General features: G+C 50.8%; 1 protein-coding gene and 1 long non-coding RNA gene across 3 annotated transcripts in view; one reads left to right on the plus strand and one right to left on the minus strand.

The window, feature by feature from the left end:
* CUL4A (cullin 4A) overlaps nt 1-2,133 on the plus strand; it is a 28,509-nt gene extending 26,376 nt beyond the window's left edge. Inside the window, exon 19 of the mRNA XM_025000183.2 lies at nt 706-2,133. Within this exon, the coding sequence (XP_024855951.1) occupies nt 706-801 (96 nt within the window). The 3' untranslated portion in view covers nt 802-2,133. The remainder of the gene's footprint in view (nt 1-705) is intronic.
* Nucleotides 1,727-21,452, minus strand: LOC112449100 (uncharacterized). Of its 2 annotated transcripts, XR_003037597.2 has the most exons (3): nt 6,676-21,452; nt 5,703-5,823; nt 1,727-3,960 (listed from the first exon to the last, which is right to left on the minus strand). It is a non-coding gene; the product is annotated as an uncharacterized lncRNA (long non-coding RNA). The 2 variants fall into 2 exon arrangements; XR_009496766.1 differs by having other exon boundaries at nt 5,703-21,452.
* Nucleotides 21,453-21,587: the final 135 nt, after the last annotated feature.

The raw sequence follows: 21,587 nt of genomic DNA on the forward strand, positions 1-21,587 counted from the left end.
CTTCTGGAGTCGGCTGTCTGTCCCCCGACGTCGCTGGTCACTCGCCACAGAGGCCTCCCTCTGAGTGCGGAGAGAGAGCAGCTTCCCCGGTGCCCCGGTGGCTGCAGCGCCCTCCCTCCTCCCGCCGTGGTCCCGGCCCCAGGCTCTCTGCCTCGGGAGTTTCCCCAGTGCCAGCATCTTGGGGCTCCCAGCGGGCGTCTGGTTCTCTGTGACTGTGGCGTCGAGCTCAGGTGGACCAGGCCGTGGACGGGCCAGCAGGGCCGTGTGTTCCCCCAGGTTCCGCAGGCCCAGGGCGGGTGGGAGGGGCCGGGGCCCCCTGCCCAGGAGACCCAGACGTCCAGCAGAGGCCACAGGGCAAGGCCTGCAGCTGTCGGGGCGGAGCGCTGCGCCCTGAGGGCCAGGCCTCCCCTTCTCGCAGGGGGACAGCGTGCACCGGGCTGAGTGTGGTGTCCCCCGGTGATGAGAGCACAGCATGGGGCGCAGTCTCCTCATAGGACGCTCTGCAGGCTGAGGGCCCCCAACAGCTGCCTGCTCGGAAGACATCGGCTCGCGCTACGATGTTGACGTTGTCTTTGAAGCAGGGAGCCTTGTCCGAGTCGTTCTGTCGTGAGCTTCTGGTCCTGCCCAGATGTATAGGCGTGTGCCCTGACCCACTCGCTCGAGGGGAGCTGGACGCCCTGTGACGGGGCCCTTGTTCTTTTCCAGCCTGGAGATCTGAAGAAGCGGATCGAGTCTCTCATAGACAGGGACTACATGGAGAGGGACAAAGACAGCCCGAACCAGTACCACTACGTGGCCTGAGGCCCGCCCGCGCCCGGGACACACAGGACGCCCCTTCAGGGAGAAGCCCGCTCCGCTGCACCCAGGCCCCGGGGCCGAGCCGCGCGGCCGCTCGGGGATGCTCGGAGAGGGCGGTCCTTGGACCACTTTCGGGGCCCCGGGACTCGCAGGTGGCGTGTCTTCCCTCCAGTGCTTCCTCCTGTTCCTTTAGGCGTTTGAGGATTTCCAGGGCTCCGCAGAGTGGCTGAGGTTGGGCGGGCAGGCAGTCTCCTTTGTAAGCAGTGTTCTTGTGCCAGAGCCGATGTCCTGTGTGTGTGCGTGTGTGTGTGCGCGTGTGCAGGCGTGAGACCCTCCGTGCTGCTTCCCGTCGCTGCAGGACCACTGTGCGCTCCCGACACAAGCTCTTAGGCCCAGAGCGGGCGCCCCTGACTGGTGGACGGGGAGAACCTGCAGTGTCCCAGCTGATGACTTCCGCAGCCGCACAGTGGCTTCTGTTCGTTTCTTTGCACCCAGTTTTAACCTGTGAGGCCTGGTTTCTGGACGAGGCTCCTCGCGAGCCCTCTGCTTCGTGGAGAGGAGGTCGTTCCGGCCCCGTCTCCGTCTCATTCCCACTGCGTTGCTTGGGTCCCCTTCCTGCGTGGGTTTAGCGGGAGCGTTGTGTCTTTGCCGCCCTGAGGCTGCGCCTGGCAGCCCCTGTTCTTGGCCCAGGGGCGACTGCTGTTTTACTTTTTCTAACCGCGTGTTTGTACGATGGCGACAGTCAAGTCTGGTTCTGTTTTCGCGGCCCTGGGCGGCGGCTGTCCTCCATGTGACCACGTCAGCGCCTCGAGGAGAGTGACGCGGCGCAGAGGTGGCCCCGTGGGCCCCGCTGTCATGCGTGTGCATAGGGGACCCACGCCGCGGACGCTGGTTCATGTGGGAACCACAACAAAGATACTTTTGCGAGAACATTTAAAAGTACTTTATATTTTACATAATAGCATGTTTCGTTTTGATTAAAAGCTACCAAAGGAATTTTGATCATGGTGTAAGTGTTGAAAGCAATATTTTCTGGAATATACCAAGTTTATATCATTTGATTTTTGTGCTAAATTATTAAAAGATTCTCCCTTTTTGAAACATGCGTGTTTAAAATATGACATCTCACGGGTTTCCAGATGAAAACCCTCGCTCTTTGCGTGTCTTCTTTCCCTCTTTGTACATTTTCAGTTGTGAGTTCATCACACGTGGTTCATCAGAGACCAGTAGCTTCTGCTTCTTACACTTTTAAGTTCAATGTCTCTCAATTGTTGATACTGTAATTTAATGTAGACTTACTCTGAATAAAAGTAGTTTCAATTGGCCTTAAAATCACATTAATAAAGCTGTGGTATGCACCTGACATATCGCTCCCCGCCCTTCAGCCCCTAAAGCCCCCTCCAGGACAGACGCGGCACCCGGCGCCTCCGCCCGAGCTCAGTCTCGCCCGCGGTGCCCCGCGTCTGGCCCTGTCTTACTGTACTTACAGGCCAGCGAAGTGAAACACACAGAGGAAATGATTGAGAAGGGAAAGGCAGGCAGAAAACCCCCTGAACTCGAAGGAAGGTGTCCCCTTTAAAACAGATTCGGTAGGACGTCCTGGTGGGGGCCAGAGGCTGAGACTCCCGAAGTGGGGGCCCGGCTCAGTCCCTGCTCAGAACTAGATCGTGCATGCCGCAGCAGAGATCACATGCTGAGACGGAGACCCCAGGCAGCCAGATAATGTTTTTTAAGAAAGACAGCCCCTTTAAAAAGACATGACAATTCCCAAGTTACAGCAGGAAATAAACTGGATATGGAATAAGAAAATCTGGGGTGCATCTTATTTGGAGTGGAAAAAAACCTAATGACTTACAAGACCCCTCTTTTAAAAAACAAAGGTAAATGGCATTCTTAAAAATCTACATGGGGAAAAGCTTTTAAGTAAAAATTGGCAAATTTGAGAGTAAAAATAAGGCAGTGCCGAATATTTCAGTGTGCACAGAACTACAAGCCAGCCCGGTGTGATGGTGAACCAGGAGGGGCTGGCAGGTGGGCGCTCCTGGAGGGCTCAAGGCATGAAGAGGCTGGTCTGGGGGGCGCTCCTGGGGCGCAGGTGTGCAGGGGCTGGTCTGGAGCGGGAGCCGAAACGCGGTCAGAGCTGGAGGCCGCGCCGGAGGGGTCAGGAGGAGGGGGACCCCGAGCGCCCGTGCTGCCCCTGACTCTGGTGCTGGCCCGCAGCCACCAGGGTGACGGTCCCTCAGGGACACCGACCAGCACCGTGTTCCAGGATGCCTGTGTCTCTGACCCCAAGTCCACGTCCCCGCGATGCCCTGACACTTGCGGGCAGGGAGTTGTGATGCCAGAACAGCACATACAGAAAAAAGTCCTGAATGTCCTTTGACAGGACGCAAAGGAGTGTGGTGCCGTGTCCCCCGGACGGGTCCAGACGTGATGGGGCGGATGTCACAGCCACTGTGACGGGAGGGCTGTGAAGGGGGCAGAGCACCCCTGCACACGTGTGTGTGTGTGTGTGTGTGTGTGCGTGTGTGCAACAGCAGCTGTGCCCCACAGTGGATTTGCAAAGCCAAGGGAAGCTGTTGACTGCACACCCTTTCATACCTCCTGCATTTTTTTGTCAAAACAACATCCGTAAATAAAATTAATCACGAATTGTTGAGAAAAACAGAATGAGCCCACCGGCCACACCCTGCCCTGGGAGGTGCGGGTCGGCCCACGCCAGGGAGCCCAGGGCCCCCAACCCAGCCAGCTGTGTCCTCCCTGCCCGCTTCACAGGAATCTTTATCATGAGTCATACAAACCTCCGTCTTCTTGGCTCATGAACTTACTGTTTTTCAAGAACGTCTGCTCTGAAAATGAAGAAATGAAGGCTCACGCTCTTCCCCATGATTCCTCCCTTCCAGTTTCCGACAGCTCATCAGACTGTGTGTATATACAATAGACTTTGCACGTCTGGTCTCAAAGCTGCAAACACACAGATGGCGTCTGTGGCCTGTTAACTCCCCTGGAGCCCAGGAGTGAAGTGCTGTTCTGACTCGGGACAGCTGAGGCTCTGGGCACAGAGACGAGTGGGTCTCCTCCCAAACACCGGCAGACATGCCAAGTTCTTGTCACGTGTTAACTTGCTTTATATTCAGACTGTTGTCCAGCCTTTTGTCTTCCCTGGACATTTTAAAATAAAAACACAGCAATTTTTAATGCTATTGTTAACAACAACAACAAAAAACCCACAGAACTTTGTCTTATCACCGTGATCAGCAATTTTCTTATTAAACGATCTGCACAAACCCAGCTCCTTCTTGAAGACCTTTTCCTCAGAACTCCCTCCGTGCGACCCTCCCTCCTCGGCTGGGGTCCCCCTCCCCGAACCCCAGCCTGCCTTCCCTTGTCTTCCTGGATCGTTACACTGAGGTGGCCCTTCCAGGGCTTATCGGCCGGAAGGCATGAGAGGACGGCATCCTGAATCGCTGCTCGTCTGGTTTGCTGGCCGCTGCACTTGATCTGAGAGCGGGCTGCCCGTGAAGCTCCCGCTGAAGCCCTGACCCTCAGCACGCAGAAGGCCTGGCTCCCCGGCCTGCTGGCCTCCAGCTCTGAGGCTGGCTGCGTGGTGTAACCTGGGCTTTTCCCAGAACTTTTGAAATCCTGCCCCAAGTTTCTCTGTTTCACAAGACGCCAGTGGGCTTGTTTCCCTTTGTGCCGACAGGGCTCAGTGAAGACTCCTGACTCACGTCCTGCCAGGCACCGTCCCCGCCCCGCCCTGCTCTCACTTTCTGTAAGAGGAATCTGTGCGGCGCATGGGTCAGGAGATCCTGAATGGAAAACCACAGGCCTGCCCGCCCGCCGCCTCCGCTCCGTGAACTTCCCACTGTTTCTGGTCAGCCTTCCCCGCAGTGGCCTCTAGATCAGGGTGTCATTTCCTGTTTTCTGGCTGCTGTTCTTCAGCTGCTAAGTCCTGTCTCTCTGCAAACCCAATGACTGCTGCACACCAGGCTCCTCTGTCCTCCCGTCTCCCAGAGCTCGCTCAAACTCGTGTCCGTCGAGTCGATGATGCCATCCAACCATCGCATCCTCTGCCACCCCCTTCTCTTCCCGCCTTCAGTCTTTCCCAGCATCAGGGGCTTTTCAGTGAGCCAGCTCTGTCCTGGTGCTCACAGTTTTAATAAGACTGTTGTTTTGTTTTCTTTCTTTTTTTTTTTTTATGGCTATGATACTTTCTTGAAGTTCTGAGGGCACTAATCCATGTGTCTGGAGTCCTCTCCTCTTTCACCGAGTACAGGGCAGGTTGTAACTTTTTGTGTGAAGAGAGAGACAGTAAAGAGCTCCTGCTTCGTGAGCTGTCTGGAGTCAGTTACTTGCTGTCTGTTATTTTTAAGAAACTGTACATAAAAGCCATCCTTCGTTTTTCCACGGCCACTGTGTGCTGAGGCTTTACCAACCCTCTCTGGAATTGGGTGGGTGGTCCTGTGCATCCCACCTGGCTGCCAGCACAGGATGCCCCCACGTCTCCTGGTTGCTGCAGTACCTGTGACTGGTGTGTATTTGTATATCTGCATGTACGCGAGTGTGTGTGTCTGAGTGTGTGTGTATGTACTCATGGTGTTAACCTGTGTGCCTGTATGTGCTCCTGCAAAGACAGGAGGGCAGTGTATAAAAGTAGGTGTGGACACAGACACATGGGAAGCTGCGAGATAAAAAGCTGAGGAAGTTTTTAAGGGCCCCTACTGAGGAATCAACGCTCTGCAAATGGCGACCGAGCTGCACAGGCCGCCAGCCTCCCACACGGAGGCCCCAGGGTGGCAGAGAGCAGGGGTCACGGGCTGGGGCTGCTGGCTGAGGTGGCCCAGGGGTCAAGCCTGGCTCTGCTCCATCTGGTGCCCTTAAGAAAACTACTCCTGTGCTCTCACCCTTAATTTTCTTATCTTCTAAAAGATAATAACGCTTGCTTCTTGTGGGGTCGTTCCAGTCAGCACAACGCTGCTTGCCACAGAGCCACCGGCCAACGGACGGGACAGACACTGGCCGTTCCTGGGTAAGAACAAATTTGGTATAAATCTTAAATCTGCTCAAAGTGGACCAGGAAAGTGGGAGAACAGGAATAATGAACAAATCACATTATCTAAACACGTCAGTTAAAAGACAAAGGCTTTCAGACCGGATAGAAAATTAAGACCCAGACAGGTATACGTCTCTACAAGAAAGTCATTTAACACATAAAGAGAGATGGGTTCAAAGTAAAAGGTGAAAAAAGCTTTACCATGAGAGCTAATCACGTGAAATCGCACACAGAAAGCAAGAGCACACACATGCAGGCAGCTGTGCAAACGCACACACAAACGCCCACAGGCACACACACCCCGCGAAGCCGAGCGGCTAGCCACACGCGCCCCGCGAAGCTTGGTCTCCAGCAGGCTTCAGCGTTAGGCAGTCTTAGTACAGAAGTTAGAGCCTGGCTCTTCCTCTAGTTTCCGTTTCAATTCCAGGTCTCACACACAAACGTTTTTGGCTCCACTGGCCTAAAGCTGCATTCATTTCTTTCAGCTCCTACACATTCAGAGGAACGGCTTCCTGGTCTGCAGGGTCGTAAAACCTTCAGACCCAGGACAAGACAATCATTAACTGCTGTCCAGTTTATCAAGGAGAGAAACTCCTGGTGGATCGTCAGCTCTTAAACATGCAGATCAGATCAGATCAGATCAGTCGCTCAGTCGTGTCCGACTCTTTGCGACCCCGTGAATCGCAGCACGCCAGGCTCCTAAATAACGGTGTGTGGTCCTGAGAAAGGGTCAAGGGGTGGCGTCACTATGTCTGGAGAAAGTGAGGAACTGGGACCCAAAAGAGAGCCATAAAGACAACAAACAACGTCACGCTTACACTCACGGGTCAGAAATCACAGGCGTCGGGCCCCGGGCCAGCCAAGGACGGACAGGTCGAGTCTGACGAGGACAGAAAAGCTGCTGCTGTTCCCGCCTCTGGGGGTTCACCCGCTCTCAGAGTCTATGCTGAGGGCTTTGTAGCTCTATCCTTTGAAATAAACTTTGCCTGCTTGAATGTTTGCGAGTTTGCGGAGTCCATTCTTCCGCTCTGTGAACAGAGCTCGGTTCCCCGTCTCATCAGGACACGGAGTGTCTGCAGAGACAAAGAAGGCATTTCATAAAGACAGGCGCTCGTCAGAGCGTGCCTAAGACCGTAGACCTCCGGTGACGGAGCTTCCCAGCACAGGCGAGAGCGAGGGAAGCAGCGGACAGCCCAGCAACAGCCAAGGTTTCAACACTCTCCCTTCAGTGGCTGATAAGGAGACAGAAAAACGGGAAGGACGCGAAACATCGTCAACCGACCCGACCTCGGTAACTGCAGGACGTTACACTGAACAGCGCTCTTCAAATGGTGCGGGGACTGTCACCCAGGGGAGCACGCGGTGTCACAGAGCCAGGCTCGCTGCAGCAAGAGGGCTGAAGTTATGCAGAACGTGTCCTAGATCACAATGACAGTCAGGGAGAAACCCAGCAGGGAGCTAAGTGGTGAGGAACTTAAGCCATGCACTTTAAATAAATAATCCAATAATTCTGACATAAACAGATAATATAAACAACACACTTTACATATCTATGAGTCAAAGAAAAATCACAAGGAAAATTAGAACATATTTTGAATTGAATGAATAAGAAAACAGCAGACCCAAAATCTGTACGATACAGCTTAAGAAGTGCCTAGGGGATAGTCATAGCTTCAGGTGCTTACATTTTAAAAGATGAAAGTTTTAAATACAATGACCTAAGCCTGAAAAAGCTAGAAAAAGGAGAGCAAGGTGAATTCAAAGTAAATAGAAGAAAGAAATAATAAAGGTAAAAGAAGAAATCAAAGCAGAAAAAGGACAAATCGAGAAATCGATGAAGCCAAAACTGGTCGTTTGAGAAGACCAACAAAACCGACAACCTTTAGCTAGACTAATTATAAAGAGAAAAAAATCAATATCAGGAATGAGAGGAGAAGACAGCAGATCCTACTGAGAACTTTATGAATCGATTTACGCCAGTAACTGTACAACTTACATCACATGGTCAAATTCCACAACATCTGCAAATTGTCCAAGTGGACGCAATAAGAAATAGAAAATAAAAATAGATCCATATCCATTAAAGATATTGAATTTGTCATTTTAAACCTTTCCACCAAGAAAACTCCAGAGACCACACTGGTGAATTCCATTTAACTGTCAAGAAAGAGAATCTCACACAGCCTTTCAGAAACTGAAGAGGGACTAGCTCACAACTACTGAGCCCAGCGTCACCCTGATTGAAAAATCAGACAAAAATATCACAAGAAAATACAGACCAATATCCTTCAATCAAACATTAGCAATTTGAATACAGCAACATATAAAATCAATAATATACCAAAACAAGTGAAGTCTTCCTCTAGAATGCAAGATTGGCTTAACATTTGAAAATCTAAAAAAGAAAGAAGCAAAATGTAAAATCATCTCAATAGATTAAGATTTTGATGAAATTCAACACTTGTTGATTTTAAAAATGACGCTCAGGAAAGTGGGAATAGAAGGGAATTTCCTTAACTTGAGAAAGGACATTTACAGTCAGGAAGACCCCCTGGAGGAGGGCATGCAACCCACTCCAGCCTTCTTGCCTGGAGAATCCCATGGACAGAGGAGCCCGGTGGGCTACAGTCCATGGCGTCACAAAGAGTTGGACACGACTGAGCGACTAAGCACAGCATCAGTTCAGTTTCAGTTCAGTTGCTCAGTCGTGTCCGACTCTTTGCAACCCCGTGGACTGCAGCACACCAGGCCTCCCTGTCCATCACCAACTCCCGGAGTTTACTCAAACTCATGTCCATTGAGTTGGTGATGCCATCCAGCCATCTCATCCTCTGTCGTCCCCTTCTCCTCCTGCCTTCAATCTTTTCCAGCATCAGGGTCAGCTTCAGCATCCAGGAATCCTTCCAATGAATATTCAGGACTGATTTCCTTTAGGATGGACTGGTTGGATCTCCTTGCAGTCCAAGGGACTCTCAAGAGCCTTCTCCAACACCACGGTTCAAAAGCATCAATTCTTCAGTGCTCAGCTTTCTTTAGAACCCAACTCTCACACCCATACATGACTACTGGAAAAACCGTAGCTTTGACTAGATGGACCTTTGTTGGCAAAGTAATGTCTTTTATTGGCAAACTAATGTCTCTGCTTTTTAATGCTCATGGAATAAGCATAATTATGGAATTATGCTTATGGAATAATGCTTATGAATTATGGAAGTGCTTATGGAATTATGGAAAATGATTATGGAAATTCAAATAGCAAAAGCAATTTTTTACAAGAACAGTTGGAGAACTTACTCTACCTAATCTCAAGACTTGGATCATACGGCTGCAGTAGTGAAGGCGCCGTGGTGCTGGTGACAGGAGGACACGTCGTCTGAATGGGGCAGGGAGCGTCCGGGACATCCACTCGTTTTCAACAGAGATGCCAAGTGACTTAGTAGGTTAAGAAAAGTCTTTTCATTCATCACACGGGGAGAATGAACAGTAACTCTTATCTCACACTACCTTCAAAATTCAATTTGATCATATGCCTAACCGTAGAAGCTAAAACCATGAACCTTCTAGAAAAAAAATGACAGAAAAATATTTATGATGTTGGGATACGCAAACATTTCTTAGGATACAAAAAGCATGAAGCATAAAGAATACTGATAAACTGAGTTTTCATTAAATGTAAAGCTTTTTAAAAGGTACTATTTCTATTTAAAAATAAAAAGGCAAGCCATATAATGGGGTAAATATTTACAATACGTCAAAGTATCTGTATCCAGAATATATAAGAACACTTGTAATTCAATAACAAGAAAACCAGTAACCTATTTTTAAAAACAGGAGAAAGTTTGAATATTTACCCAAAGAAGGTATGTGAATTAATAGGCACAAGAAAAGACCCATGACTTCAGTAATCATCAAGAAAATGCAAATCACAGTCACAATGAGATAGCATTAGACAACTATCAGAATGTTAAAATGCTGTTGTTTAGTCACGACGTCATGTCCAGCTCTTTTGCAACCCCATGGACTGTGGCCCTCCAAGCTCCTGTGTCCACGGGATTTTCTAGGCAAGAATACTGGAGTGGGTTGCCATTTCCTTCTCCAATTCTTTAAAATTTAAAAGACTAATCATACCAAGTATCGGCAAGGATGTGGAGCCACTCTTGCTGGGAACTTACGAACACAGTGTAAAGTCACTTTGGAAAAGCACGGACAGTTTGTTTTTAAAGCTAAACGTACAGCGAGCACGTAACCCAGCCGCTCCTTTCTGAGGTATAACACCAGCAAACCACTGGGAACAACCAAAGTCCTTCCACAGGTGAACGGGTAGGAGACTGGCAGATCCTTCTGGAATAAGCCGCTGTCAGCAACGAGAGGAATGAACTAGTGGTTCACGCAGCGCAGACGGATCCAGATATGGAAAAACAGAGACCGCGTGATGCCATCTGCGTGAAACTCTGCAACGCACACGCCTGATGAACAGTGGCAGAAGCGGACAAGCATGTGGGGACAGGAGGGCCTCCGGGTGAAGAAGGCGCTTTCTGTCTTGACTAGGGTGCTGGTTTCATGGGTGTCTGCTGTCGACCAAGAAACCGCAGGAGGCTTACAGGCGCAGAAAGTCACAAGGTTGCTCAGCACGAGTTAGGGCTGACTCTGACAGAAGAAGGAAGGGCATGTCTGTGAGCGATCGGCTGTCACAGGTCATTCAGGGTGGGTGTTCATGAGTGTCCTGAGTTTCTGGAACCTTGTGCAGATGTTCTGGAGGCCTGTGTCAAGACCAGGACAGGTCAGAGTTCAGACCCCACTGGGGCTGAGACGAGCGCAAGCTCCCCTTCCTCCCAGGCCTCCAGTCCACTGGAGGCTCTCCTGGCAAGACTGGAGCCATTCTGACTTCCTTTCACAGGGCATTTGTCAAAACTCATCAAACCGCACACCTAAAGTGGTTCGTGTATTTCATACACCCTAATTTTCAAAAAGTTGATTTGAAAAAGCAGAGGTTACAAGGAAAAAGGAAATGAGTGAGTCACCTTCAGCTGGCTCCACCTGGAGGAACAAAAGGCATCAGCACCCTGGCCTTAGGCTTCTTTTTAGATGGAATCATGGTCTTTTCTTACATAAATTCTTGCTAATTTTATTTTCAAGTCTTGGTAATGTGTAGAAACACCCAACTATCCGTGTTAACTACCTTTTGTCATGGAAGGAGACAGGGATTTGTCTTCACTATGTTTCGTCTTTTTTGATTAGTGGGGTTTTTTAGCTGCACTGTGAGGCCTGTGGGAACCCACTTCCTCAACCAAGGATTGAACCCATGCTTCCTGCAGTGGACATGCAGTCTCAACCACTGCACTTCCAGAGAAGTCCCTGGTCACTGTGATCTTAAGGTTTCCACCTTGGTCCTAACCTTCCCTTTTGTCATTAAGAGCAGATAGCGCTGGATTAGCTGGTTGATACAATCACCTTCTGAAGGATCTTTCCAGGTGACTCAGTAAAGAGTATGCCTGTAATCAGGAAACCCTGGTTTGATCCCTGGGTGGGGAAGGTTCCCTGGAGGAGGGCATGACAGCCCACTCCAGTATTTTTGCCTGGAGAATCCCATGGACGAAGGAGCCTGGCGGGCTACAGTCCATGGGTTGCAGAGTTGGACACAGCTGCCTGACTGATGCTTTCAGAAGGACAGTGGGCGTCTGTCTGGAACGCGAGCTCTCCCCAAGGCTCCGGGGCCACACCCTCTCCCACAGTCAGCCCTCCCGGCCACCGTGCTGCAGACTGGCCTCACAGAACCAACGTGAGTTAAAACCAGCAGTTACAAGCACAGAAGCGACTTCACATGGACTTCGGCTCCCGACCTGTGGTGTCCGTGACTAGGAAGAGGCCCTGGGAGGCCATGTCTCGTTTCTGAAACAAGCTGAGGCTCGAGGCCCGCCCACTGAGACCAGGGGCATGGAACTGGAAACCCGCTGTGACTGGAGCCACACACGTTCTCTGCTGCAGACGACCTGGGACTGCTGGACTGAATCTGCTTTCTAAGAAAGCAAGTTTTGGTTCTTTTTCAGGAGAGTTCCTCTTTTGTAACTGTCTAAAAGGAAGCCTACCATGCTTGAAAAATTTCAAGGGATCCATCGAAAAGAAGTTCTCTGAGAGGCACCCGGGACGTGTCCAGAAGACGCTCTCACTGCATTAGGCAGAGAGCAGGTGTGAGCGCCCAGAGCAGCCCCAAGCAGAGGCGGGTGTTTAAAGGATCTCGGGGTGGGAGTCTTACCTCTTTCCCGCTTGTTAGCATAGCTTTGAGCTGAAAGCGGTTTGCTCTTTTTCTGACGTGTTATTCGTTAACACTAATCTCACATCTAGCAGCCCCAAGTCTCTTGCCTTTTATCAGATCAGATCAGATCAGATCAGTCGCTCGGTTGTGTCCGACTCTTTGTGACCCCATGAACCGCAGCACGCCAGGCCTCCCTGTCCATCACCAACTCCCGGAGTTCACCCAGACTCACGTCCATCGAGTCAGTGATGCCATCTAGCCATCTCATCCTCTGGCATCCCCTTCTCCTCTTGCCCCCAAATCCCTCCCAGCATCAGAGTCTTTTCCAATGAGTCAACTCTTTGCATGAGGTGGCTGAAGTACTGGAGTTTCAGCTTTAGCATCATTCCTTCCAAAGAAATCCCAGGGCTGATCTCCTTCAGAATGGACTGGTTGGATCTCCTGCAGTCCAAGGGACTCTCAAGAGTCTTCTCCAACACCACAGTTCAAAAGCATCAATTCTTCGGCGCTCAGCCTTCTTCACAGTCCAACTCTCACATCCATACATGACCACAGGAAAAGCCATAGCCTTGACTAGACGAACCTTTGTTGGCAAAGTAATGTCTCTGCTTTTTAATATGCTATCTAGGTTGGTCATAACTTTCCTTCCAAGGAGTAAGCGTCTTTTAATTTCATGGCTGCAGTCACCATCTGCAGTGATTTTGGACCCCCCAAAAATAAAGTCTGACACTGTTTCCACTGTTTCCCCATCTATTTCCCATGAAGTGATGGGACCGGATGCCATGATCTTCATTTTCTGAATGTTGAGCTTTAAGCCAACTTTTTCACTCTCCACTTTCACCTTCATCAAGAGGCTTTTGAGTTCCTCTTCACTTTCTGCCATAAGGGTGGTGTCATCTGCATATCTGAGGGTTATTGATATTTCTCCCGGCAATCTTGATTCCAGCTTGTGTTTCTTCCAGTCCAGCGTTTCTCATGATGTACTCTGCATAGAAGTTAAATAAGCAGGGTGACAATATACAGCCTTGACGTACTCCTTTTCCTATTTGGAACCAGTCTGTTGTTCCATGTCCAATTCTAACTGTTGCTTCCTGACCTGCATATAGATTTCTCAAGAGGCAGGTCAGGTGGTCTGGTATTCCCATCTCTTTCAGAATTTTCCACAGTTTATTGTGATCCACACAGGCAAAGGCTTTGGCATAGTCAATAAAGCAGAAATAGATGTTTTTCTGGAACTCTCTTGCTTTTTCCATGATCCAGCGGATGTTGGCAATTTGATCTGTGGTTCCTCTGCCTTTTCTAAAACCAGCTTGAACATCAGGAAGTTCACGGTTCACATATTGCTGAAGCCTGGCTTGGAGAATTTTGAGCATTACTTTACTAGCGTGTGAGAAGAGTGCAATTGTGTGGTAGTTTGAGCATTCTTTGGCATTGCCTTTCTTTGGGATCAGAATGAAAACTGACCTTTTCCAGTCCTGTGGCCACTGCTGAGTTTTCCAAATTTGCTGGCATATTGAGTGCAGCACTTACACAGCATCATCTTTCAGGATTTGGAATAGCTCAACTGGAATTCCATCACCTCCACGTAGTGATGCTTTCTAAGGCCCACTTGACTTCACATTCTAGGATGTCTGGCTCTAGGTCAGTGATCACACCATTGTGATTATCTGGGTTGTGAAGATCTTTTTTGTACACTTCTTCTGTGTATTCTTGCCATCTCTTCTTAATATCTTCTGCTTCTGTTAGGTCCATACCATTTCTGTCCTTTATCGAGCCCATCTTTGCATGAAATGTTCCTTTGGTATCTATGATTTTCTTGAAGAGATCTCTAGTCTTTCCCATTCTGTTGTTTTCCTCTATTTCTTTGCATTGATTGCTGAAGAAGGCTTTCTTATCTCTTCTTGCTATTCTTTGGAACTCTGCATTCAGATGTTTATATCTGAATGCAGAGTTTATATATGATATAAACATCAACATCTGAATGCCTTTTATCAATGAACCAAAATTAAACATTCCTGAGGTAAGTGGGCAGGAGAACTGAAGAAGTGAGAAATCTCGGTCTCTGGGGTGTCGAGCAGGTCAGGCCTCCCTTGGGCCACGCCGACTGAGCGCCAGGGGCCCTGGATTCTCCTTTCGCGGCTCCATGCTGGGCAGCTCTGTGGCACCAGGTCCAAGGCTGGGAATCCTAACGTCTGTGAGCCGTGGTCCCTTCCGAGGGGACCTCCCAGGGAGCTCTTGGGCCAAGCAAAAAGTGTGGGTAGCTTGAGTGCAATAGAAACACGAGCACAAGATTTACCCCCTGATGGCAGCAAAGGGAGGAATGACCGGTGCAGCCTGTTCACAATCGCGGGGTGTGCACACAGGCGGGCACACACTGAACACCACTGCTTATTACCCAGTCAGTGTAATCTGAAAGAAAAGTCAATCTCAGAGAAAATCATAAACAGGTAACTCATCGTCAAGATATTTGCCATACTATTTGTGAGATAACAGAAGATACACGTTATTAGTCTCAGGCCCTGGCTTCTGGTCCAAGGCTCCGGAAGCCCTGGAACGTCCTGAAGAGACCACTGGGAGCGTTCTTGGTTTACGTATGTATTCGGCTGCCTTAGGGCTCGGTTACGACGTCTTTGTCGCGTCACCTGGGATCTGTTTTGCTGTGGCGAGCAGGCTCTGGAATGGCTCCATGGCACGTGGGATCTTAGTTCCCCAACCAGGGGTCAAACGGGGGCCCCTGCGTTGCCAGCCAGATTCCTAACTGCCGGAGCACCAGGGAAACCCCAGCGTCCTTCAACACCAGGTCTCTGACCCTATCCCTGACGCACACTTCCTAAACCCCTTGCAAGTTCCTGGATGGTAAGAGCTTCTTCTCTTCTCACAAGGTGACTCTAGGGGAGTTCCTGATGGCTCCTGGTCACCGTGGATTAGAAGCCATGATTAGAAGCTTGGACTTTCAGCCCCACCCCAGCCTCGGGAAGTAAAGAGGAGCTGGTGATGGAGTCAACCATCACCTGTGCCTCTGTGACGAAACCTCCAGAAGGCCCCAACAGCATGCGGTTCAGAGGGTGTCCAGGGTGGTGACCACACGTGGCAGCCCAACTCCAGGAGACAGAAGCCTGGGACTCCAGACGCTGGGGACCCACCCCAGGGCTTCTCACCCCCCAGTTCCCCTGTGTCCTTCACCAAACCCCTCCCCACAGAAGGAACCAGGGAACACAAGGAGAGCTCCTGCGAGCTCTGCAAGCCCTGCCAGCAAGTTAAAGGGGGCTGAATCGGGGCGGGGACATGCGTTTCTAACAAGCCAGACGGAAGATGTGGGCCACCTGGGGATGCTCTTCTGGTGACCGGCTTCTGACGGGTGGGGCTGAGCCCCTGACCTGCGGGACGCTGGGCCCAAGTCCCGGCAGTGGCTGGCGTGGCGTCGGAGATGCTGTGAGTGGGGCCGGGATGGAAGCAGAGACACGGGAGCTGTGAGGATTTCCTACAGCGTTCCTTATATTTAGCAGGGAAGCTATCATTAAGTAAAACATTACACCAAATGATGTTACATTAATTATTACTAAATGTGTTTTTATAGATTTTTTAATAGCATGAGAAAGTACTGGTTACAGATGAAAAAAGAATACAGAATATGACAATAATTTAAAAAATACTTATTTGGCTGTACTGGGTCTTAAAGAGTTTGCAAGATCTCCAATTTTAATGCAACATATGAACTCTTGGTTGCAGAATACAGGCTCTAGGTCCCTGACCAGGGATCGAACCCCAGGCCCCTTTACTAGGAGCACAGAGTCCTAACCACTGGGCCAGCAGGGGGGTCCAAACAACTGTATTTTTTAGAGCATTTTTAGGTTCACAGCAAAATTGCAAATACAGACTTTCATTACCCCTCTGCCAGCCTGGACACACACTGCCTCCCTCACCAATGGCCCACCGGGGGGCAGTCCCCGCTGAGGAGCTCACACGGAGGTGTCACCACCACGCAGACAGCTTGGTTCACATTTGGAAGCTGCTCTGGGTCTGAGTTATTGCTCTGAAAACAGACAAAAGAATCACCAATCAGGCATGGATCTAACCTTCCTGCACAGACGGTGTTTTGGAATAAGTAATGGATCCGTGAAGGAAAATCTCCTTGCAAGCCTGCTCCAGCTGGAAAACACAACAGGGAAGACAGAATGAGGAATGGCCGGGGAACTCCTCAGCAGTCCAGTGGTTAAGATTCCACGCTTCCGCTGGAGGGGCCCGGGTTAGACCCCTGGTCAGGGAACTAAGATCCTAAAGAAAGAAAACAAACCACCAATCCGCCAGGCCCACCGCAATCACAGACCTACTGACCCACCAGGAAGCCGTGAAGTCAGAGGTCTGAGGCTGGCAGGGACCCAGCATGGCTGCAGCCCTGGAGGAGGGGGCAGGGATTCTCGGGTCTCTGTGCGGCCTGCAGTGCGGGCTCTGGCTCGAGGGCCCAGGTGGCGGCTGAGACTCTGCATCTGGAACAGGCCAGGTGGCGCCAATGCCCCAGACCCCACTCCGCGGCGCCTGAAGAGGGAGAGATGGCCATTCACCAGCTCCCCAGGTCAACCCACAGTGTGGGGTGTCCTCCAGGACACCAACTAATCAATGGTGTGCAAAGGGGACGGGGCCCTGAGACACCTTCAGAGACAACATTCAGACCTCAGTGGAGCCACAGTGAGCAAACTGGCTGAAAAAAAAAAATTCTTTTTGAACAACTGGGGAACTGTGAACATCAACCGGAAATTAATTACTAAGGAATTGTTACGTTTTGGCTTCATATTAGCTATAATAATGGCATTCTGCTTACGCAAAAGCTTTACATAAAAAATAAGAGGTCCAGGGTTTGTTTTATAAAAATCAAGCTGAAAAACCAACCAAAACAGGAAGCAGTGAGGAGGGATGATAAACCGTGAAAGTAACAGGCACCGCAGGGCTCACCACGTTCTCTTGTTTTTATTCAAGTTTTTAAAAAATTTTCGTAAAACAAGTCTGAAAAACTATAGCACTACGCAACGTGACTATTTCTGCTTAGCATACCTGAAAAAAACTGTGTGTGTGCGCTTCAGTTCAGTTCAGTCGCTCAGTCGTGTCCAACTCTTTGCGACGCCATGAATCTCAGCACACCAGGCCTCCCTGTCCATCACCAACTCCCAGAGTTCACCCAGACTCACGTCCATCGAGTCAGTGATGCCATCCAGCCATCTCATCCTCTGGCGTCCCCTTCTCCTCCTGGCCCAAATCCCTCCCAACATCAGAGTCTTTTCCAATGAGTCAACTCTTCGCATGACGTGGCTGAAATACTGGAGTTTCAGCTTTAGCATCATTCCTTCCAAAGAATACCCAGGACTGATCTCCTTCAGAATGGACTGGTTGGATCTCCTTGTAGTCCAAGGGACTCTCAAGAGTCTTCTCCAACACCACAGTTCAAAAGCATCAATTCTTCGGCACTCAGCCTTCTTCACAGTCCAACTCTCACATCCATACATGACCACAGGAAAAACCACAGCCTTGACTAGACGGACCTTTGTTGGCAAAGTAATGTCTCTGCTTTTCAATATGCTATCTAGATTGGTCATAACCTTTCCTCCAAGGAGTAAGCGTCTTTTAATTTCATGGCTGCAGTCACCAACTGCAGTGATTTTGGAGCCCAAAAAATTAAGTGTGACACTGTTTCCACGTCTATTTCCCATGAAGTGATGGGACCAGATGCCACGATCTTAGTTTTCTGAATGTTGAGCTTTAAGCCAACTTTTTCACTCTCCTCTTTCACTTTCATCAACAGGCTTTTTAGTTCTTCTTCACTTTCTGCCATAAGGGTGGTGTCATCTGCATATCTGAAGTTAATGATATTTCTCCCGGCAATCTTGATTCCAGCTTGTGCTTCATCCAGCCCGGCATTTTGCATGATTTACTCTGCATACAAGTTAAATAAGCAGGGTGACAATATACAGCCTTAATGTACTGCTTTCCCAATTTGGAACCAGTCTGTTGTTCCATGTCCAGTTCTAATTGTTGCTTTCTGACCTGCATACAGGTTTCTCAAGAGGCAGGTCAGGTGGTCTGGTATTCCCACCTCCTTCAGAATTTTTTTTTTTGACTGTGTGGATCACAATAAACTGTTCGTGCTTAGTTGTGTCCAACTCTTTGCGACCCCACGGACTGTAGCCGCCAGGCTCCTCTGTCCATGGGCTTCTCCAGGCAACAATACTGGAGTGGGTTGCCATGCTCTCCTCCAGGGGATCTTCCCACCCCAGGGATCAAAGCAGAGTCTCCTGCACTGGCAGGCAGATTCTTTACCCACTAGCACCACGTGGGAAGCTCAAGAAATAATATAGCCTAGAGCAAAAGAGAAAAAAGGCACAGATTCCACGTTCTGCGATTCCACGTTCTTTCAACCATCGCTCCTCTCCTTCAGACATGGAACCCACACCTCCGGGAAACTGGCCCTCCCAGCGCTGGAGGCAGGTCATTTCACAGGTGAAGAGGCCCTGCCTTTCAGCTGGGAGCTTACATGCCTCATTGTTACCAAAGCCGATCCTTAAAGCCGTCATCCTGAGACTTCCCTCGGGTCCAGTGGTCAGGACCCTGTGCTTCCAATGCAGGGGGCCTGGGTTCGATCCCTGGTCAGGGAACTAGATCCTGCATGCTGCAACTAAGACCTGGTAGAGCCTAACAAATACTTCTTAAAAAATCACAAAAATAAAAAGGCTGTCTCCAAAAGAACTCACAAGGTGTGGAGTCCTTTGTGGTTTTCCACATCCTTCCTTCAACCAGAATAGATCAGAGCCCCTGACGGTGCACTGGTTAGGCCTCTGTGCGCCCACCGCGGGAGGCATGGGTGTGATCCCTAGTTGAGGAACTAAGATCCCAAGAGCCTCCGGCTCAGCCAGAAAGAAAAAAAAAAACAGACCCAGCCCTAATTAAGGATTCAAACAAAAAACAATACCAAACAAGAAAATCCCTCCATGTTATTTCCCACACTGTATAAAAAACATAGCATCATAGAATTTTTGACAAATCTTTCATTTTCTGCTGTTTTTAAAAGTTCTGCCCTTTTGCTGAAACAAACTTCTTTGGGTCTTTAAAAAGAGAAGATTTTAAACGCAGCATGTATTATGCATTTGGATCCAGAAAAAATGGGCTCTGAAGGGCCTAAGAAAATAAAACTGCCTGCTGAAAGGACTCTGGGTAGCTCACAGTTTCCAAAAGGAGCAGAGTGCAGGCACGAGGGGGCAAGCGGGAGCCACAGCCGAGGGTGCGAACCCGACCCCCTGAGGGTGGCGCTGGCCCTTCACCACCAACCCGACCCGAGAGGGCAGGGCAGGCCCTTCACCACCCAACACCGGTTCCTGGGCAGCCAGCTTCTCTGCACCCACATTCAGAGGGTAAAACATTCTCTCAACACTGGAAGGGGCTTCCAAGCCAGGAAAGCAACAATTGATAGGTCTTTTTGTTTTCATACTAAAATTACTTGGTAGTTTCTCACCATCAGGAAGTTGGTGAGAAAAGGGCAATGTTCTAGAATTAACTAATTACTCCTGAGCTTAGCACTCTATTTCATAAGGACGTGAGCTCGAGTGATGACCTACTGGAACATCCTGTCACAAACTTGCTGCTGAAGGATGTCACAGTGATGGCACAGAGATGGAAGGTCAGCACCTCTTTTCCATGGCGCACCTGGCCAGACAGCACTTCTCTCAAGCGATGCCGCTAAGACTCTCCCCCACCCAGAACAGCAACTAACAAGAACCCGGAAAGCTCCCAAACACCTAGCAAGACCTCAGCGAGCGAACCGACTCTTCAGTAGCAGTGGATTCCTGCCCCGGAGAGCAGAACAAACCGTGGACTAAGAACGCAGCCTGCCAAATCAGCAATGAAGGATGTCTCAGCCGTCACCCTTCTGTGACTGCAGACACCCCCGACGGTGCAGCCTGGGGACACGCCCGCCACCCCACAAACCTGCACTGCAACCAGCCCGACGAGTCCTGAGGGAACGCAGCATGGCAAAGCACGGGACACTGGCCCCAGAGAGCTGGGGTGGAGATCAAGGCAAGACTTCAGTGAGATCAGACTCTTGCATCTCCTCACACAGAAAGGCACTTAAGTTCCTTAACTTGGCTTATCTGGTTTTCCTTAATTAACAATAATCTTCTGACCTTTGGACCACCTGCCCTTTGTTGCAAAAACTCCAATATACCCTGGCTTTTTCTCTGGGCTATTTGAGATGATGTCCCCCAAGCTTGAGGTCCTAAAAATGTCAGAGGCATAAAGCACAGCTCTCAACTTCTAGCTTGTGCATCTTTTCTTTAGCCCAAAAACGCAACAAGCCTGGGGCTCCCTCAGCCTCCTAATGTCCTTTCTCTTGAGGCCCCGCTGAGACTCTTCCCTGTGCGGAAGAGCAGCAAAGATCCAAGACGGCCCTTGAGCGCCTAAACAAGACATCAGCGAAGCTACACTGCAGTCTTCAAGCCCTTCAGTGCCAGACTTTCTCAGCTGTGTGTTTGTTAGACGCTGGTAGGGAAGCGTGGGAAAACTGGAAAGGAAGAAATGACAAGGAAAAGACAAAACCTACAAAAAAGCAGACAAGTCAACAACACAACCCCACGGGAATCACAGCTTGTTGGGCGGGGTGATGGTAGGCGGCTCCCGAGCGGGTGCTCCGAGGCGCTGAGGCCGCAGCGGGCGGGGTGGACAGGGCAGGACGGCCGCCTCTCCGCAAAGGGCCGGCGCAGCCGGAGAGCAGTCCAGAAAAGAGGACCCGGCAGTCCCGAGACGAGCGGGGAACCAGGGCGTCGGAGAGAGGAACTTGGGGAAAGCTGTGGAAGCGGCGGGCTGGGGCTTCTTTTTCTGGGCGGTTTAGGGCTGCCCCGCCCGGCCCCTCTGGGACGCTCTAGGAGGGGTGGCAGCTGGCAGTCACCAAGCCCTCCGCGGCCCCTTCACCCCGGACTGTGTCAGCCTTCCTTACGCCCGAGCTCTGAGTGCTTCCCGGTGTGCCCACTTCCCGGCCCTCGTGGAGACGACGCTCAGAAAGACTGTCCACTTCCCAGCCCTCGTGGAGACCCTCAGGAAGAGTGTCCACTTCCCCGCCCTCGTGGAGACCCTCAGGAAGTGTTCACTTCCCCGCCCTCCTCCAGGAGCGCCCCCGACGCCGAGGCGCGCCCACCCCCGGCCCGCGGCGGAGAGCCGCAGTCTGGTCCTCCCGCAGGCTCGGGCCGGGCCCGGCGGCTCCGTGGGCAGGTGACCGGCCGCGTCCTCGCCCGCCCTCCGCTTTCGGCGACCCGAGACCCGACCGGGGTCGTGGGCGTGACCCGCGTCACGTGGCGCAGCGGTCACGTGCCGTGGGCTGGTCACGTGCGAGGCGGACGCGGGGCGGAGCCCGAGCTCGCGCACTCTCGCGAGATCCGCGGGGGGGTCACGTGACGGCACGGGAGCGGTGCGGCCTCACGTGACGGGCGCCGCCGGCTGCGGGGT

The sequence above is a fragment of the Bos taurus genome, chromosome 12 (genome assembly GCF_002263795.3).
Source record: "Bos taurus isolate L1 Dominette 01449 registration number 42190680 breed Hereford chromosome 12, ARS-UCD2.0, whole genome shotgun sequence".
NCBI classification, from domain to species: Eukaryota; Metazoa; Chordata; class Mammalia; order Artiodactyla; family Bovidae; genus Bos; species Bos taurus.